We start from the raw sequence: 19,607 nt of genomic DNA, 5'->3' as shown, positions 1-19,607 counted from the left end.
TTTGTACAGGATGCATCAAGTCATAATCATATCAAAATGATACCACTTGATGAATATGGGGTACTGTGTAATACCTGCATCCCATGACTCTCCTGCTGAGGTGTCCATGGGTGCCTAAGAGTTCCAGGGAGAAACTGTGTTGTGGTGAGACCCCGCCAGCATGGAGGCACATGCTTCCCAGCCCCCAGGAGCCAGCAGGCTTGGATGCCCTGGCCCAGGGAGGTGGGGTTGCAACATCCCTCCCAAAGGCGACACATGGGGTGGTCACGTGCCCCCCCATTTATATTGTACCCCCCCAGTATCAGCAGGTACGTCGTCTTTGCAGGAGACTGTGTAAATGTGAGTCCTCCAGGGTCATAGAGATGAACCAAGAGACTGTATATAGAGGAGTCCTCCAAGCTCTCTCATACACAGATAATTGAAGCTAGGGAAGCCCATTTTCTTCATTCCCAGTGGCTATGTGTTCTGTACTCTAAGTGTAAGTGCTATAATTTGGGGGAAGAAAAATCTTTTTTTCACACATATTGGAAGTTGGAAACCCACTTTAAATGCACGGCCTTAATCATGGAGTTGCTTCCGACACCTACAGATTCATTACTTTGTCTGTTTTGTATATTTAGATTTGAAGCTCTTTCCCTTAGGAGCTGTCTCTCATGATGTGTTTGTCGAGTACAATACCGAGCACAATAGGGCCTTACTCTTGGGTGTAGCCTCTAGCTGCTACTGTATTAAAAATAATAAGTATTTTTAATACTGGTATTAATAAGACCAATTACTGTGTAGTCAGACAAGAATGAAATGGGAAAGTTGTGGTATGAGGAACAGGCCAAATACCAGCAGAAAAAAACTCCCCAGCCTAGCGATCTAAATTCCCAATCCTGCAAAATCTAACTCATATTTCACTGTATTACTGCCAAAGGCCCCATTGATTTAAATGGGCCTGAGCTAGAATGACACAGAGGGTAAGGTTGTGACAACAGGGGTCTTGAGCTGAACCCATTCCAGAGATCAGAATCTCTCTCGCTCTCTCTCTGTATATTTCCTGCTAACTCGCTTAGAGGCCAGTGGTCTGATTCTTCTCTCACAACAACTTCACATTGTTTTAGACAGTTCATGGGGTTCCAATGGGATTACTTCTGTTTTACACCAGGGTGAGGGAGAGGAGAATGACCCTGTGAACCCAGTCATACTACTCCTGATTTGTGCTGGGGTCAGGGAGAGGGGGACAAGATTTCAGCAAGTTTTAGCTCAAAGGGAAGTTTGACTAGCCTATTACAGGGCAGGGATAAGGTTGTATGAGTGACCTCACTGTGCATTTCCATTCCACACAATGTTTGTCTTGTTTTTAACTTTAACCTTAACTCTGGAGTTGGTAGCCATTTAATGCAAAACAAAGGACACTGAGAATGGGAAAAACTAAATTCTACTTTATTATTTCAAAGGAGGAACAAAGACAGACTCCCTTCCCCACCCGCAGCCTGGCCCAGCTCAACACATTGCTGCACCTGACTCCCTCATGCACCAGCACCAGCAACATTTACAAACTGGTAGGAAAGTGCAGAGAAGCCATGAAAGATGCAGGGACCCAGTCACAAAAGCAAACACTTCAAAAGCAGGAAACCCAAAGAGCTGAGGTTGGAGGGATGCAGGGTGGGGGTGAGTGGGGCAGAGACAGCCTCTCTTGTCCCAACACAGGACACTGCAGTAGATTCAGTTGGGGGGGATGACCAGCCGGGTTTAGGGCTCCTCATATCTCTCTGGCCTCAATGATTGGGGTCGGCCTGGCTTCAAGGCTGGCCAGGTCTGTTGACATCCCCAGCTCACTTCTTGCCTGCACCCAACTTCATCATCTCAGCAATCGGGAGACGCTGTCCCTCTGCCCCCATCATTCTTTGTGGGGTGTCATTCATGACCCTTTAGAGGTCAGGGGCAGCTTCACACGACACTCATATATTCTCATCTCTCTGGCTCTGACGCAGAGAGTTCACAGTTCTCAGCCTCAGTTGTCTGTCTCCGAAGAGCAAATCCAGCAGCTTCCCAGCTCTGATCCCCCACCTCCCATCCTCTCCCCATCCTGATTGTTTCATACATCACTGCAGGGATCAGGCAACAAACTTCTTTCCCTGTTTCAGTCTCTGTCTATTGGAGTGTGAATCTTGCTCTCACCCTCAGTGTTTATGCTGAGAGATATTGATCATTGTCATTGTTCCAACACACAAAAGATCTCATGAAAAAAGGGTTAGTTTAAAATTTAAAAAAAATATATATTTTTTAAAAAGGCTCTTCTGGCAATGATCATTTGTCTCATGAAGTCATCAACAAATCTGAGCTACATCGTGTCAAATTAAACTAATATTTAAGTATGTGACCAAACGGCCTTCACAAAGAGAGAAAAACCCACAATACAGGATGGGATATAAAACACTTCCACATTCATAAAGTGAAACCTTAGAGAATCTTTTAAGACTCTAAATCAGGAAACTAAATGCACCCATGTTCTTCTGAAGTGGCTAAACCTGCTTTACTTCTCGCCTCATTATTTGGGTGTATTAGTTACAAAAGTTATAGTATCATTATGCCCAAAGAAAGAGAAAGAAAGACAAAAAAACCCAAACTTCCTGTCTCCAAATGATCTGAACTAGCCTAGAAAAAGCCCAGAAGCAATTTTACCAATAGACAGAAACAGGGCTATAAGATTGGACAGGTCAAATTGTGCTTTGAGGGTCATTGGGATTTCCCTGCCCACTCCCAGGTCTGTGACACTTTCTTCTCCAGCCCTCAGGAGTCTGATTTAGGATCATAGAAATCAAACTGTGGTTCGTAAGCATGGAGAACCAAGGCCACTGTGGCAAGTGACCCTTTGGGATATGGAGGGGTAGAATGGGGAGAGGATAAAACTCTCTATTGCTTGGACAGAGGTTACTGTGTCAAGGGTGAAGTGTGATGGTGATGGGGGAGGAGGGAATCCCTGCAACTCAACCCATCACCCTCGAATAGCACAGAAGCTAGAACAACATTTATTGTCACTGCTGTGATTTTTTAGCATCTAGTTAATTCTGGTCCATAAGGTAAAAAATGTACAAACAATAAATGGTTTTCACCTTGGCCTGCAGTAATGTGAGAATATCTGGGAATGAGACAATCTGGCCCCAAAAGGGGAACTCACTCTGCTAATGGGGGGATAAAATGCTCAGGGTCAGGTTATACTAGGAATCTGATGGAGGGTCAAAGAGATTCACTGGCTAATCCCTACCATAGAGAGAACCTCAGAAGCTGATGCTGTGGGGACATAAGTGGGATCTCTGGGCCTCCTACAAAAGGCCCTGTGGAAATCAGTGCCTCTCATTGGAGCTTTCTGAATGCAGAGGGGGTAGGGAGAAGGTAAAGAGGGAATGAATGATCAGAGGCAGAACCTCTCCACCCCTGTGATCTCCCTCTCTTCTTATCCCGTGATCCTCAAACACTCGATAGCCCCAGCTTGCTCTGCTTCCTAGTTCTAGCAGCTCCAACCATTCAATCCCCAGTTTCCTGCACAAAACGATCCTCCTGATCCCTCAATATTTGAGCCCACAGAACCCAGCACTCTGGGGAATTTTGGGAGGGAAAGAGTTACCAGCCTTTCTGGACACCCCCCTTCCAGGAAACAGTTCCAGGTAATTGGAGACGCCCAGCCCAGGTGCTGGTGGAAGATGACGGGGTGGGACAGGTGTCTAGAGGGAAAGTGGGGCCTGGCCCAAGTATTCTTCTCTTAATCTCCATGGAAGGGGGATCCCATCTGGGAAGGATGGGAAAGGGGGAAACTTCAGCCAGGCCGAGGGAGTGTCTGGAGAAGTTTTTCCTCTCTTCCTTCCTCCACCTGTGGCCAATTAGCTCAGCAACCAAGGCTGCAGCAGGGAGATGGGGCTGGTTGGGGCTTCCTATCCTCTGCCTTGGGTTTGCTTAGACCAGTCTAATATGGTGTTAGCTACACTAGGAGCATTTTCCACACTGGGAACATCTCAGAGGTTTCTTCCCTGTGTGGATTTGATGATGCCTGATACTATGGGAACAACCAATGGAAGTTTTCCCCACTTTCAAGGTCTCTCTGTTGTGTGGATCTCTGATGTGTGAACTCAGGTTGAATCTTTTCCCACAGTCAAGCTGTCACTCAGCAACAGACTTAAAGGTGGCAATCTTGTAACAGAAAAGCTTCAAAAACAGACTCCAATGAGAAACTGCTGAACTTGAATTAATATGCAAACTAGATACCATCAATTTAGGCTTGAATAGAGACTGGGAATGGCTAAGCCATTAAACACATTGAATCTATTTCCCCATGTTAAGTATCCTCACACCTTCTTGTCAACTGAAATGGGCCATCTTGATTATTACTACAAACGTTACTTTTCTCCTGATGATAATTGCTCACCTCAATTAATTAGCCTCTTAGAGTTGGTAGGGCAACTCCCACCTTTTCATGTTCTCTGTATGTGTATATCTCCTCACTATATGTTCCAGTCTATGCATCCGACGAAGTGGGCTGTAGCCCATGAAAGCTTATGCTCAAATAAATTTGTTAGTCTCTAAGGCAGGGGTCTCCAACGTGGTGCCCACGGGTGCCATGGCACCCACCGGGGTGTCTAAGTGCGCCTGCATACTGGCCAGCAGACAAGCATCCACCGAAATGCCGCCGCCAAGCAGCGCCATCCAGAGGAGTTGCCGCCAAAATGTGGCCGAATGGATGACACTGCTTGTCAGCGGCGACTCCTATTAACGTTGCCACTTGTCGGCAGCATTTCGGCAGATGCTCGTCCGCCACCACGGTCCTCCGTGGTTCATCGCCAAACGTAAAAGGTTGGGAACCACAAGTACTCCTGTTCTTTAAACTATTTCTATGGTCTCACCCTTGTGGATTATCTGATGTTTAGTAAGCTCTGAGCTCCTACTGAAGCTTTTCCCACAGTCAAGGCATTTATGAAGGTTATAACCTGTGTGGATTCTCTGATGTACAATAAGGTTTGATCGCTGACTGAAACTTTTCCCACACTCCAAGCACCTATGGGGGCTCTCTCCTGTGTGGATTGCCTGATGTCTAATAAGGTTTGTTCTCTCAGTGAAACATTTCCCACAGTGGAGGCATTTATCAGGTTTATCTCCAGTATGAATTTTCTGGTGTCTAATAAGGTGTGAGCTCTGAATGAAACTTTTCCCACACTCAAGGCATTTATAGGGTCTCTCCTCCGTGTGGGTCCTCCAGTGTCTAGTGAGGTATGAGCTGTGGCTAAAGTTTTTCCCACAGTCCAAGCACTTATGGGGTCTCTCTCCAGTGTGGGTTGTCTGATGTGTAACAAGGCTTGATTTCTGAATGAAACATTTCCCACAGTCCAGGCATTTATATGGCCTTTCTCCCGTGTGGATTCTCTGATGTTTATTAAGATTTGATTTGTGACTGAAACTTTTTCCACAGTCCAAACATTTATAGGGCTTCTCTGCTGTGTGGATTCTCTGATGCACAATAAGTCCTGAATTGTGAGCAAAACTTTTCCCACAATCCAAGCATTTATGCGGTTTTTCTCCTGTGTGTATTGTCTGATGTGAAATAAGGTTTGTTCTCTGAATGAAACTTTTTCCACAGTCCAAGCACTTATGAGGTCTCTCTCCTGTGTGGATTGCTTGATGTGTAACAAGAGCTGATCTCTGTGTGAAACTTTTCCCACACTCCAAGCATCTATGGGGGCTCTCTCCTGTGTGGATTGCCTGATGTCTAATAAGGTTTGGTCTCTCAATGAAACTTTTCCTACAGTGGAGGCATTGATGAAGTTTATCGCCAGTATGAATCCTCTGATGTCTAATAAGGTGCGAGTTCCGAATGAAACTTTTCCCACACTCAAGACATTTATAGGGTCTCTCTCCCAAGTGGGTCCCCCAATGTCTAATGAGGTATGAGCTGTGGCTAAAGCTTTTCCCACAGTCTAAGCACTTATGGGGTCTTTCTCCAGTGTGGATTGTCTGATGTGTAACAAGAGTTGACTTCTGAATGAAACATTTCCCACAGTCTGGGCATTTATATGGTCTTTCTCCTGTGTGGATTCTCCGATGTTTAGTGAGGTTTGAGCTGTTACTGAAGCTTTTCCCACAGTCCAAGCATATATAGGGTCTCTCTCCAGTGTGGGTCCTCCAATGTGCAGTGAGGTATGAGCTGTGGCTAAAGCTCTTCCCGCACTCAAAGCATTTATGGGGTTTCTCTCCCATATGGATTGTCTGATGTGTAAGAAGGTGTGATCTCAGAATGAATTGTTTCCCACATTTGAGGCACTGATTGGGTTTCTCTTTCTTGTGATTTGTCTGCTGGGCTATGGTTTCCTCAAGATCCTTGCATCCTCCCACATATTTAATAGATTCAGTCACTTTCTTGGTAGGCTGGTTTCTGAATAGCCTCTCTGACCAGTGCTGATTTCCAGAGGCTTTTCTTTGTTCCAAGCACTGCGAGAAATTCCCTAAAGCTCTTCTCCTAAAGGTCCTCTGTGGTTCCACTTTCCCAGGAAATTCCTGATGTTGATTATCCTCCTCTTTCTCACTCTCTCGCTTATCACCTGCTGGGATAGAGACAGACAATCCAGGCAGAAGTCACTGTCTGTGGTGAGGAGAAAGAGGAACAGCACAAAGGGAAAATCCAACACAATAAATTTTCAAAGACTGTACAATTGTATTCTGCCTTCACATCCCATCCAAACACTCATAGGGAAGGAAACGCCTGCAGCTGGCAGGATGGATGGAAAGCCATGAATGATATATACTGACTACAGCCCTGACCTGGGTGAGATGAGGCAGAACTGAGGTGCTCGCTGACACCACATTTTTGGGATTCTCAATGTTTTCCCTCAATCGCCAGATGGTTTCTGTATCAGTTTTACCAACACCTTACCTATGTGGGTATCTCTCAGAATCTCCCTTTCCTGGCAGGCCTGGAGATCGGGTATCCATGGCTCTTCCCATCGTTCCAGCCGGGTGATCAGGTCAGGTTTGGGAATGGGAAACCCTGCTTGGGGATGAAAAGAGACAAGATCAGGGTGCATGAAGGATTGGTAGAGTATTTGTCACAAAGGACATTCCTGGAGTTGAACCTGTGCCTGTGCTGTGCTGGGAGAACATGGAATCCAGGAGGATGGGAATGTGGTCACTGAGCCCCCTTGGGAAAGACAGATGTCTGGGGAGGTGAGAGGAATTGTTACACCCTCATTAGGAGTTTGCAGGATCTGTGTACTCTGGGGGCCTTGCTGACACACACACAGCTCTGGAGTTAAACCCCTGTCTATTTCTAAATCTGCAGTGCCCAAACCCCTCATCATGGCTGGAGCTGGTCCCAAGAAGGGAGGTGAACAGGATGTGACACTGCACCGCATATTCTTCATAGTGATATTATTATGATATAATTATAGCGTAATTATTATTCCTTTTTTGCAAGACGAGTCATGTAAGATGTTATTGGAAAAGTTGTGATTTGCTGAATAGGAATATCCAATTTGTATGCAAGTATAATTTTTGTATCTAAAGTTATGATTATTGACTAGGGATCTGTAATTCAAATGGGCTTACTCTGGAAAACACCCACGGCCAGCCTTTCAGGTACAACAATGAAGAAGCCAGACGGGGCTGATGGTCTATCAGCAAAGACAATGAACTGTGGAATAGCTTAACCTTCCTGTGGGCATTTTGGCCAGCCAGTAAACAGTGGCTGCTATAACTCTACAAGGACATGTGACCAGACCACACGTCTCTGGACTCCATCTTGGGATGTCAGTATTTTTCCACAAACTGGTCTGGGAACCAAGTTTTGAAACAAAGGGTTCCCACTGCATGCTAAAGCTATCTAAGGCAGAGAGTGAATTCATCTGTTGTTCTTCACTCCTCATACAAGAAGACTCCTGGAAACACCTGAGGAACAAAGACTGAACTGGGGGAAGTGCTGGATCCAGGCTGAAGGGATTTCTAGCCTGTGTATGAAGACCCGAGAAAAACAAGCTGTAAAGCTAATGCAGCTTGTGCCTTAAGAATCTACAAGTCTGCCTGTACCATCAGTTAGGGTGAGAATCTGCTAACATATCCAATGTATTTAGTATATTAAGCTTAGTTTGTGTTTGTTTATTTGCTAGGTAATCTGCTTTGATCTGTTTGCTATCACTTATAATCACTTAAAGTCTATCTTTTGTAGCTAATAAACGTGTTTTATGTTTTAATCTAAACCCAGTGTGCCTTTAAGTGAAGTGTTTGGGGGAAAAAATCTTAGGCCTGGTCTACACTAGGACTTTAATTCGAATTTAGCAGCGTTAATTCGAACTAACCGCTCAGCCGTCCACACGAGGAAGCCATTTACCGTATTTTTCCGTGTATAAGACTATACTTTTTCCTAAAATCCTTAGCCTAAAAATTGAGGGTAGTCTTATACACGGAAGTAAGCCTCCTGTTCCCTGCCCTCTGACCCCCCCAACCCCTATCCACCCCCCCCCACCCCGGAACTCCCCTGCCCTCTCTCCAACACCCCCTCCCTGCCCCCTTACCGCGCTGCCTGCACGTGGCTGGTGGCGCTACAATCCATCGCGGCTGGAGCTGGGAGCGCGGGGACGGGCAGTGTTCGGAGCCGGGCATCCGGGTAGGTGGGGTCGCGGCCGCCGCAGTGCCCGGACCGCACTACCGGAGCCGGGCGGCCGGGGACGCGGGGAGCCGGGCGGCTGGGGACCGAGGGAGCCGGGGACACGGGGAGCCGGGCGGCTGGGGACCGGGGGAGCCAGGCGGCTGGGGACCGGGAGAGCCGGGCGGCTGGGGACCGGGAGAGTCGGGCGGCTGGGGACCGGGAGAGCCGGGGAGCCGGGCGGCAGGAGTCACGCGGCCGGGGAGGGACGCGGCAGGAGCCGGGCAGGGCTGCCTCCGGAGACCAGCCAGGCGCACGGCCCTCCTCCTTCCCTCTACCCCTACCTCCGCGTCCTCTTCCTGGGCCTGAGCAGCAAAGTCGGGGGGACAGCTGCAGTGCGGCTGGAGGGAAAAGAAAACAAAACAAAAAAACCTGGGGCATGGCCGGAGCGGCAAAGCAGGGGAGAAAAAAAAACAAAAACCTGAATTTGGGGTTAGAAAAGTGGGGGCGTCTTATACATGGAAAAATACGGGTAATTCGAACTAGAGGGCTCTTTAGTTCGAATTTGGTACTCCACCCCGGCAGGTGGAGTAACGCTAAATTCGACATGGCTAGCTCGAATTAGGCTAGGTGTGGATGCAAATCGAACTTAGTAGCTCCGGGAGCTATCCCACAGTGCACCACTCTGTTGACGCTCTGGACAGCAGTCCGAGCTTGGATTCTCTGACCAGCCACACAGGAAATGACCCGGGAAAATTTGAATTTATTTTCCTGTCTGGGCACTTTGAATCTGACGTCCTGGCTGGACATCGGGGCGAGCTCCGCAGCACCTGCAACGATGCAGAGCTCTCCAGCAGAGGAGTTCATGTTATCTGTGAATAGAAAGAGGGACCCAGCATAGACTGACTGGGAACTCTTCGATCTGATCAGTGTGTGGGGCGAGGAGTCTGTGCTTTCGGAGCTGCGCTCCAAAACAGGGAATGCGAAGACCTATGAGAAGGTCTCCAAAGCCATGAGAGACAGAGGATACAGGCGGGATGCAATGCAGCGCCGCGTGAAAATCAAGGACCCCAGACAAGGCTACCAAAAAATCAAAGCGGCAAACGGACGCTACGGAGCCTGCCACCACTGCCCCACCAGTGACCGTGGACTCTGACGATGGGACAGTGTCGACGGCCAGTTCCTCGGTGATGTTCGCGGACGGGGAAGATGAGGAAGGGTTTGTGGAGGACGAGGCAGGCAAGAGCGCTTACAACGCTGGTTTCCCCGACAGCCAGGATCTATTCATCACCGTCACGGAGATCCCCCAACAACCCTCCCCGGCCATTAACCCGGACCCTGAATCAGGGGAAGGAGCAGTCGGTAAGTGCTGTAACCATGTTAACTTTTATTCTTAATATAACAGGAATCTTAACTGTGTGAAAAGGAGGTCTCTCTAGATATGGGGATAGAACAGAAATCATCCTTGGAGATCTCCACGAAGCTCTCCTTGCGTTAATGGAAAAGCATCAGCAGGAGGTTCCTGGGGAGAGCTGCCTTATTGGGTGCTCCGTGGTAGCACAGTTTTCCGCGCAAGACTTTCATGAGGAACTCAGGGAGCACTGCCTCCCCGAGCACGGCTGCATCGGGCCCTGCTTCGTGCTAGCTTTCACGCAGCATGCGCTCTCTATCTCCTTCAGTGACCCTCCTCAGGGTGATCTCGCTCAGAGACTCCTGCATCTAATTAGGGTAATTACTGTTTTTTTACGCCTGGTCCAAAGTATTTTTAAAAAATCTACGGACAGACGGCATAGCACAGACTCAGCACGCAGCTGCGTGACGAGCGTAACGGAAAGCCAAAGAATATAATGGACGCTCATGGAGGGAGGGGGGAATGAGGACGCAAGATATCCCACAGTTCCTGCTGTCTCCGAAAAGTATTTGCATTCTTGGATGAGCTCCAAATGCTTCTAGGGTCAAACACAGTGTCTGCGGTGGGTCAGGGCATAGTTCGGCAATTTGCGCACTCACCCCACCCACCACCAGAAGTGAAAACAATCCTCTGTTGACTCTTTTACATGTCACCCTATCTTTACTGAATGCTGCAGATAGACGCGATGGTGCAGCACTCAACACCAACATCCTTGCTCCCCCCCCCCCCCCGCCATGGGTGGTTGATGGTACAATAAGATGGAAATCCATCCTCATCATCAGCCTATTGGCACATGGGGCAGTGCAAAAGGGCTGGTAACCATGCCGACTAGTATCAGTAAGGTCGATCAAGGGCACCTGTCCCTAATTTTTGATGGCTGATGGTACAATATGGCTGGTAACCGTCCTCATCATTGCAACAGGGGGCTGAGCTCCATCAGCCCCACCCTTCATTGAACCAAAACATTCAATTGCCCCTGGACTAGCAGAGGGATGATGGGCTCCTTCATCCACACTCCTTAATGTCCTGCCTGGACTATCATTGCAGCTGGAGGCTTCCTTCCAGTCATTTCTCACAAACAAGTCACTATGTCTTATTCCTGCATTCTTTATTACTTCATCACACAAGTGGGGGGACAATGGTATGGTAGCCCAGGAAGGCCGGGGTAAGAACGGAATGAACAGGTGGTGTTGTTGCAGGAGCACCCCCTGTGAATAGCATACAGCTCATAATTTATGCAGGATCGGACACAGAGCAGCTGTGCTCTCTGGTTCTATGATACAGTGGTTCTCTAGTACACTTGCCCATAATCTAGGCAGGACTGATTCTATTTTTAGATACCAAAAAGGAGGGATTGACTCAGGGAGTCATTCCCAGTTTTTGCTTTTGTGCCCCTGGCTGCTCGGCCAGGGGCACTTATGACAGCAGCAAATGGTGCAGTGCAAAAGGACAGGTAACCATGCCCATCTTATTACCATCTTATTACCAATTTATGGTATGGTTGATGGTACAATATGGCTGGTAACCATCTCTGCTGTCATGCAAAAGCAAACTCATGCTGCTGTGTAGTGCTGCTGGCCCGCCTCTGTCAGCGGCATCTAGTACACATACGGGGACATACACAAAAGGCAAAACAGTGTCCATGGTTGCCACGCTATGGCGTATGCCAGGGCAATTCTGGGAAAACGGGCTTGAAATGATTGTCTGCCGTTGCTTTCCCGGAGGAAGGAATGACTGGCGACATTTACCCAGAATCCACCGCGAAAATGATTTGTGCCCCAGCAGGCACAGGGGTCTCAACCCAGAATTCACAGAGACAGCCTAGACTCAGTTAATTGTTCGCCAAAATGTATCTTTGCAAGGAATTCACTCCCTGTTTCCCATCTCACAGCTTCCACTGTCTCCAGACCTGCCACAGCATCCCTGCAGAGGCTGGCAAAGATTAGGCGCGAAAAGAAAAGACAAGGGACAAGATGTTCGAGGCGTATGGGCTGCTACCTAGCAGAGGCGGACCAGCAGAGCCAGTGGAGGGAGACCGTCTCTCTGTGCCAGCGCTCACACAGCGAACGGGAGGAGAGGTGGCGTGAGTAAGACAAGCAGGCTACTGAAACGCTGCTTGGACTAGTGAGGGAGCAAACGGACACGCTCAGGCGCCTTGTGGATGTTCTGCAGGACCGCAGGAGGACAGAGACACCCTGCAGTGTATCTGCAACCGCACTCCCCTGCCACAAAGTCCCATACCCCCCTCAACGAAAGTAATCAGGAGGAGGGGCGGCCGGGGACGTGAATACTGTCACTGCACCACAGCACAGTGCTCAAGTACCCAAAAGCTCTCATACCCTACCTTTGCCGAAGTCCTTCACTTCCACACTCACAGTAGTCCCAATCCCAATCCCATCCCCTAACTGTGTATTTAATTAATAAAAATGCTTTGCTGTTAATTACTGTTTCCGTTATGTTTTTTCAAAGAAGACTGTGTTTGAATGGGGGGCGTGGGGAAGGGGGTGGTTAATTGCATAGGACAGTCACCTTTCCCAGGGTACAGACACGGGGGCAGGATCAGCAGCGGGTCACACACACGGTGCAGTCAGTAGGCACCCTGGTCGTTTTTTGGTGGTGGTTTCCTGGTTCTGTGTGGGGGGGGGAGATGTGACTTTGCAGCGGGGGAGGGCGGTTACAGATCTTATACAGCGGTCCTTGTCCTGGACCGCTGAGTCACGCAGCTGAGGAATCTGTATCCGTCCTCCTCCACCACAAGGTCACATATCCGCCCGCACACAGAATTCCATAAAGAGGAATGGCAGGCTCCGTTGAAAGAAGCATTCCGGCACTGCGGACCGCTCTAGGAGCAGGAGCCTGTCATTCCTTGAGTTTAGAGGCGGTCTTTACATCACCGCACACCCTACCCAGCACAGCCTGCGTCCCAGTTTCAACCCTTTCACGAAAAGTCATGAATAAAGAAACCTTTGTTAAGTAATAATGGGACATGTATTTTATTTTTACACGTGTGCTGGAAGTGGGGGTAACGGGTGAACGGGTATGTAACCGAAGAGGAGAGTCAACAGTAACTGGGTAAAGAAACAGGGGCAGGTTCAGCTTCTCTGTAAAGAAACTGAACAGTCACAGGTCACGCTGCTCGCTGGTATTTGAAGAGTTCCTTGTCGCTGTCCCAGGCGCCTGTATAGGGCTTCATGAGCAAGTGCATTAGCGGGCAGGCTAGATCCCCGAGGATGACTATAGGCATCTGCACATCCACAACAGTTATTTCGTGGTCCGGGAAGAAACTACCTTCCTGCAGGCGTCTGAGCAGCACACAGTTCCTGAAAACACACGCATCATGAACCTTGCCCGGCCACCCGACGTTGATGTTTGTAAAACGTCCCCTATGGTCCCCCAGTGCTTGCAGCACCATTGAAAAGTGGCCCAATTTCTCAGCAGCTGACTGTGGAAGAGGTGGACGATAAAGTGCGAGGAGGAGAAAACGGCGATGATCGCAGCGGGCTCCATGCTTGCAGTGCTGTGGCGTCCGCGCTGTCACTGACCAGAAAAGTGCACGAACAGATTACCCGCAGGCGTTTTCAAGGAGGGAGGGAGGGAGGTTGTGATTGACGGTTCAATGACGACACTTACCCAAAACCACCCTCGACACATTTCTCCCCCCAGCAGGCATTGGGGGCTCTACCCAGCATTCCAATGGGCAGCGGGGACTGCGGGAACTGTGGGATAGCTTCCCACAGTGCACCGCTTCCAAAGTCGACGCTGGCCCCGTGAATGTGGACTCAGAAATTCGAATTAGTGTATTTAGTATGGATACACAAATTCGACTTCATAAGGTCGAATCCACAAATTCGAACTAAGTTGATTCGAAATAGTCTTGTAGTGTAGACAAGGCCTTAGTTTGATTTAACACAAGTTTGTTGCATTTCCTCCCCACACTGAGGGGGGAGGTGAACTCTATGATCTTACATTGTACAGTTCCCTGTGCAGCACAATATGGTATAATTTTGGGTTCATACTCCAGAGGGGGTGGGAGCTGGGAGTTATCCTGGTTATAGCATTCCTGTTGTTGGTTCATGCAGGGGCTGGACAGAGAGCCTTCATGTAATTGCAGCGGGGTGTGTCCCTGCCTGTGTGGATGCTGGTGGAAGTGTGGGACTAGGAGTGGGTCTGCAGCTTGTCATAGATGCACAGTGTGAGAGGGAGCCCAGGCCTTGTGGGTCAGAGGGCTCAGTGGTACCCCAGTTCTAGGTGGCACCCCAGGGGGAACTGGTCACACAGGGATTCTGTGTGTGCCTGAAAAATAATACAGACAGGACAATACACAGCTTCTGCCCCCTTGAAACTGGAGGGGTGGGGATGAGATAGAATGTCCATTAGGTTTTGACACCCTTATCTCATTGGAGGGTGTAAGGAGATGAAAGTCTCTCTCACACAGCAGCTGTGGATTATAGGGTTCGTTCACCTCCAGTCTCTCTCTCCAAAGATGCACCTGACAGATTTGGAAATGCAGACCCCATGGCTTCTAATAACAGAGAGACCAGGAAAGCCTTACCCAGTGAGGTCACATTCTCATAATTCTCCTCCATGACTTCCCTGTACAGAGCTCTCTGACCAGGGTCCAACAGGGCCCCCTGCCCCTCGGTGAAATACACAGCCACGTCCTCGAAAGTCACTGGCATCTGAAACAACAAATTTTCCCTACTCAGCACCTGCTGCCACAGCCACAATCCCACTATTCATGGGAAGGAAGGAAGGAAGGAGGGAAGCAAGCAAGCAAGCAAGCTCACCCGGGTGGGGGTGAGTGGGGGAGACAGAGAAGCAGAATCTCACCCCCACCCTGCTCAGAGCAGCCAGGAAGCTTCAGTGAGTGGCAAGAAAGTGAGAACTCCATGTCCCTCCCAACAGACAGAGGAGGGCAGGGTCTTCTCATTTACCACAAACCTACTAGGCACAGGCTGATGTGGGAAGCAGAGATCTGGGCAGGTGACAGGGACAGGAATCCCAGCATCATCCCTTTGTATTCCCCTGCAGTCTCTACCTAGTGGGTTCAGTTCCACACTCTGGTCTGTTTTCCCAGCCCTGTCCAGGGGAGCGGCAGTTCCTGTTTCAGAAATGGGAGAATGTTCACCTCCCAATGAGCCTGTTCATAAATCAGGCCTTAGCCTGAGCAAGTCCCAGTGGGTTTTTCAGACCCTATCCTCCTCCCTACCTGACCCTGTGTATTCTTTTTTGTCCTTCCTAATTATATTTTTATACTTCATTTGCCAGAGTTCATACTCCTTTCTATTTTTCTCAATAGGATTTAACTTCCGCTTTTTAAAGGATGTCTTTTTGCCTCTCATCGCTTCTTTTACTTCGTTGTTTAGCCATGGTGGCACTTTTTATTGCATCTCTTTAATTTGGGGTACACATTTAAGTTGAGTCTCTATTATGGTATCTTTAAAAACTTTCAATGCAGCTTTCAGGGATTTGACTTGTGGCACATATCTTTTAATTTCTGTTTAACTAACTTCCTCATTTTTTGTATAGTTCCCCTTTCTGAAATTAAATGCTACAACATTGGGGTGCTGTGGTGTTTTCCCCCTCACAGAGTTGTTAAATTTAATTATATTATGGTCCCTATTACCAAGCAGTCCAGCAATATTCACCTCTTGGACCAGATCCTCTGCTCCACTGAGGACTGTATCAAGAATTGCCTCTCCTCTTGGGGGTTCCAGGACTGACTGCTCCAAGAAGTAGTTATTTACAGTGTCAAGAAACTTTATCTCTGCATCCCATCCTGAGGTGACATGTACCCAGTCAATATGGGGATAGTTGAAATCCCCTGTTATTATTGAGTTTTTTATTTTTATAGCCTCTTATCTCTCTGAGCATTTCACAGTCACTATCACCATCCTAGTCAGACGGTCCCTACTGCGGGTACCCATAGTAGTGCCGCTGATTTGAAGGTACACATTGTCCTCAAATGTGAAATAGTTATGGGTGAGGACAAAGTTACAAAGTTCAGCCACCAGGTTTGCCATGACAATATCAGGGATACTGTTCCTGATGGCTTGTAGTCCATCTTTGTGTGGAATGTTGGTGTAGAGAGCTTCTACATCCAGAAGTCACCTACGATCCATCACTCTCACAGATCTTGGGAGACAGGCCAGTCCTTGCTTACAGACAGCCCCCCAACCAGAAGCAAATACTCACCAGCAACCACACACCACACAACAAAAACACCAACCCAGGAACCTATCCCTGCAACAAAGCCCGTTGCCAACTCTGTCCACATATCTATTCAGGGGATACCATCATAGGACCTAATCACATCAGCCACGCCATCAGGGTCTTGTTCACTTGCACATCTACCAATGTGATATATGCCATCATGTGCCTCTGTCATGTACATTGGCCAAACTGGACAGTCTCTATGTAAAAGAATAAATGGACACAAATAAGATGTCAAGTATTATAACATTCAAAAACCAGTTGGAGAACACTTCAATCTCCCTGGCCACTCAATTACAGACCTAAAAGTCACAATATTGCAACAAAAAACTTCAGAAACAGACTCCAACAAGAGACTGCTGAATTGGAATTAATTTGCAAATTGGACACCATCAAATTAGGCTTGAATAAAGACTGGGAGTGGATGGTCCATTACACAAAGTAAAACTATTTCCCCATGTTTATTCCCCACCACCACACACACACTTCCTCACATCTCCTTGTCAATTGCTGGAAATGGGCCATTTTCATTACCACTACAAACAGTTCTTTTTCTCTCCTTCTGATAATAGCTCACCTTAACTGATCGCTCTCCTTATAGTGTGCATGGTAACACCCATTGTTTCATGTTCTCTGTGTATATATATATCTTCCTACTGTATTTTCCACAACATGCATCCGATGAAGTGGGCTGTAGCCCACAAAAGCCTATGCTCAAATAAATTTGTTCCTCTCTAAGGTGCCACAAGTACTCCTGTTCTTTTTGAGAGCCCCAGGTCTCCTCCAGCAGTCCCAGGGGCAGCCAGGCAGATGCTGCTCTCATTCACCCATTCGGATCTATCCCCTGCTGTTCTGGCAGTGACTCTGAGCCCTGAATCCTGCTCAGAAATCCAAGAGAAGCCCTGGTCCGTCCTGCCACCCCAGACAGTCCCAGAGCCCAGAAATCATGAGTTTGGTTTAAGAAAATAATGCAATAGTGTATCTGTTGGGGGCAAATTCTGTGGGGATATTTGCCTTGTAGCTTTGCAGCCCTAAGGGCTTAGTCCGCTCCTCCCCCCCCCCCCCCGCGTGACCATTTCCTCTAAAAACAAAATGCCCAGCTCACGGCTGGGCAGGGCAGCCCCCACCCCTCCCCTCCCTGCACTATGCGCTGGAGGAGCTGCCATTGTATCTCTCACGATCGCTCTCCTTTATCACTAGGCTCTCTCCCCATTCCCCAGCCAGCCTCCGCGTGCACCGCCGTTCTCCCTCCAGCCCCCAGTCTCACCCCCCCTCTTCCCTTCTCACTGCCCCCCCCCCCGACACACACACACACACACATTCCTTCTATCCCAGCCCTACTCCCTCCCGCCCCAGGATTCTCCTCCCGCCCGAGTCTCCGCATTGCTTCATCCTCCTGCAGCGCAACCACTGCCCCTACTCCCATCCCGCCCCCTGCATCCCAGTTCAGCCCCTTCTACCCCCCCCCACACAACCCAATTCATACTTCAGTTCCCTCCTGCCACACACCCCTGCCCCTCTTCAGCCCCCTCCGGCTCCCACCCGCCTTTATCCCCCCACGTGTCGCTGTCCCAGCCCCCGCCCCCACCCCCCACGGCGCGCGCTGGCTTCACCCGCCCTGCAAACAATGGGAGCTGGCGGCAGCTCCCCTGGGCACAGGGCAGGAATCGCAGCCAGCTCCGCTGGGAGCAGCCTGGGCCAAACCCTCCCCCTGCAGCCCGGGGAGCACCGGGGGCACCGCTCCCTGCGGGTGGGGTTGGGGGAGGGTCTCTCTTACCTTCCCTCCAAGCGGTGCCCGCCCTGGGAGCAGGGGCTGGGGCCCGGGAATGGGGGTCCTGGCCGGGCTGGGGGCTCTGCCCTGGGAGAGGCTCCTGGGAGCAGCCGGAATGTTACTGCTCGAGATTCACCTCTCCCGGCTGCAGCCAGGGCTCCGGGGTCCCAGCAGCCGCCGGGACTCAGGGATCTTGCAAGACGCGTGGCAGCGCCCCAGAGTCACTGCAGGGAGTGCGATTCACTTCCTGCTGCCTAGACTGAGTGACCCCAGCGATCGCTCCCAGAGCCGCATCCCAGCTGCTCCTGGGTCCTAGCGATCAAGGGATTGCACTGCAACCCCCTACCACAGAGCCTGCCTCCCAGGGCCCCAGTTCCCCTGGGCATAGGCAGCTTCTCTCAGCATTAAGGGAGCATCATACATAGGAGCCACTCTGTCAATGGGCAGGAAGGAGACGTCCAGATCCCAGAATGAGGGGAGAAGGGGCATTTCCATGGAAACTGGGCATTGTTCCACAGAGTCCCCAGTATTAACAGGGACACATGGAGGTCCTGGTCCTAGACAGGCTGCCCAGAACCGGGAACAGCAGGAGACAGGTTTCTTGGTGACACTGACTCTGTGAGTGTCACTCTGATCACAGACTGGCACAGGGAGCAGTTTTTCAGAGATGGTCTTTTGTCTCCACACCAGGCTCACTGGCTACTAGCCCTGGGCTGGAGTTTCAATCTCTGCTCCCCTAGCTCAGGCCATGGAGCTGTCAGGGCTTTGCCATCAGGTTCCTCTGGTTATTCATAGGGCTGGATTAACCCATTACTGGGCTCTAGGCAACCCCTACCATGTCTGCCCCCTGCCAGTCCCCCTCTGCCCCTCTCCTGGCTGGCTCCCTCATGTGAGCACTGACAGCAGCTCCCCATGCTGTGCCTGAATGTTGGCAGTGAAGCACCAGCTGGTCTGGTTCTGGGGCTGGTGCTCTGAGCACTCTGGATAGGCCGGAATGTCCCACCATGGTTGCGCGAGGGGGAGGGAGGGGAGCATCTGGGGCCAAAATTGAGCTAGTGGCATTGTGCCATGTGAGTTGAAACACCAAATTTAGCCTCCCCCAGCCCATAATGGGGCACGGGCCTGAGACAAACCAGAGTGGGCAGTGGGGCAGCCACATTAGAGACAGGCCAGGGAAAACATAGTGTGAGGAGCGTGCTGGTGCTTAGGTATGAAATAGGGATCTGTGTGCCTAACCTGAGGCAGCTGGGAGCATGCCCAGAACCAGATTTGTAGGCTCTTGGATGATTTAAATGACAGAAATTTAGGTGCACAGGATCTTTAGACACCATCAGAGTTAGGCAATAGTTGAGGGGGGGGGCTGTCAGTTGAGGATTGGTGGCATCTAAATGTCAGATGCAGGTACCTAAAGTAAAAGTAGCAGCTGGGGACCTAAATCTTTTTGTGCATCTAGCCCCTGGTGCCTAACCTTCTTTGGTAACGCCAGTAAGCCCCTATCTGCATCCTCAGGTACCTAATACCTTAAAAAATACAACCCTAAGTCATTTTGGGAAAGATGCTTTTGAAAAACTTACCCAAAAGCTAATGGGCTTTAAAAATCGGTT

General features: G+C 49.5%; 1 protein-coding gene across 7 annotated transcripts; it reads right to left on the bottom strand.

The window, feature by feature from the left end:
- Nucleotides 1–4,302: 4,302 nt before the first annotated feature.
- LOC120383233 (zinc finger protein 665-like) lies at nucleotides 4,303–18,245 on the bottom strand. 7 transcript variants are annotated; one of them, XM_039501078.1, is made up of 4 exons: nucleotides 18,010–18,245; nucleotides 14,572–14,698; nucleotides 6,905–7,021; nucleotides 4,303–6,575 (listed from the first exon to the last, which is right to left on the bottom strand). In XM_039501078.1, the coding sequence occupies exons 2-4, from the start codon at nucleotides 14,696–14,698 to the stop codon at nucleotides 4,861–4,863; spliced, it is 1,959 nt and encodes a 652-aa protein (XP_039357012.1). In that variant the 5' UTR covers nucleotides 18,010–18,245; the 3' UTR covers nucleotides 4,303–4,860. The 7 variants fall into 7 exon arrangements, with proteins under 7 accessions (XP_039357012.1, XP_039357016.1, XP_039357015.1 ...); XM_039501082.1 differs by having other exon boundaries at nucleotides 4,303–6,572; XM_039501081.1 differs by having other exon boundaries at nucleotides 6,905–7,018.
- Between the last annotated feature and the right edge of the window lie 1,362 nt (nucleotides 18,246–19,607).

The sequence above is a fragment of the Mauremys reevesii genome, linkage group 15 (genome assembly GCF_016161935.1).
Source record: "Mauremys reevesii isolate NIE-2019 linkage group 15, ASM1616193v1, whole genome shotgun sequence".
NCBI classification, from domain to species: domain Eukaryota; kingdom Metazoa; phylum Chordata; order Testudines; family Geoemydidae; genus Mauremys; species Mauremys reevesii.
Note: the sequence above shows the minus strand (reverse complement) of the source record. Positions and strands in the feature narration are given on the sequence as shown.

Coding starts and splice junctions, on each gene's coding strand:
- LOC120383233 (XM_039501078.1), bottom strand. CDS start 14,698: ATGCCAGTGACTTTCGAGGACGTGGCTGTGTATTTCACCGAGGGGCAG. Junction 7,022..14,571: donor TGAGAATGTGACCTCACTGG/GTAAGGCTTTCC, acceptor TTCATCCCCAAG/CAGGGTTTCCCATTCCCAAA. Junction 6,576..6,904: donor TCTGAGAGATACCCACATAG/GTAAGGTGTTGG, acceptor TCTCTATCCCAG/CAGGTGATAAGCGAGAGAGT.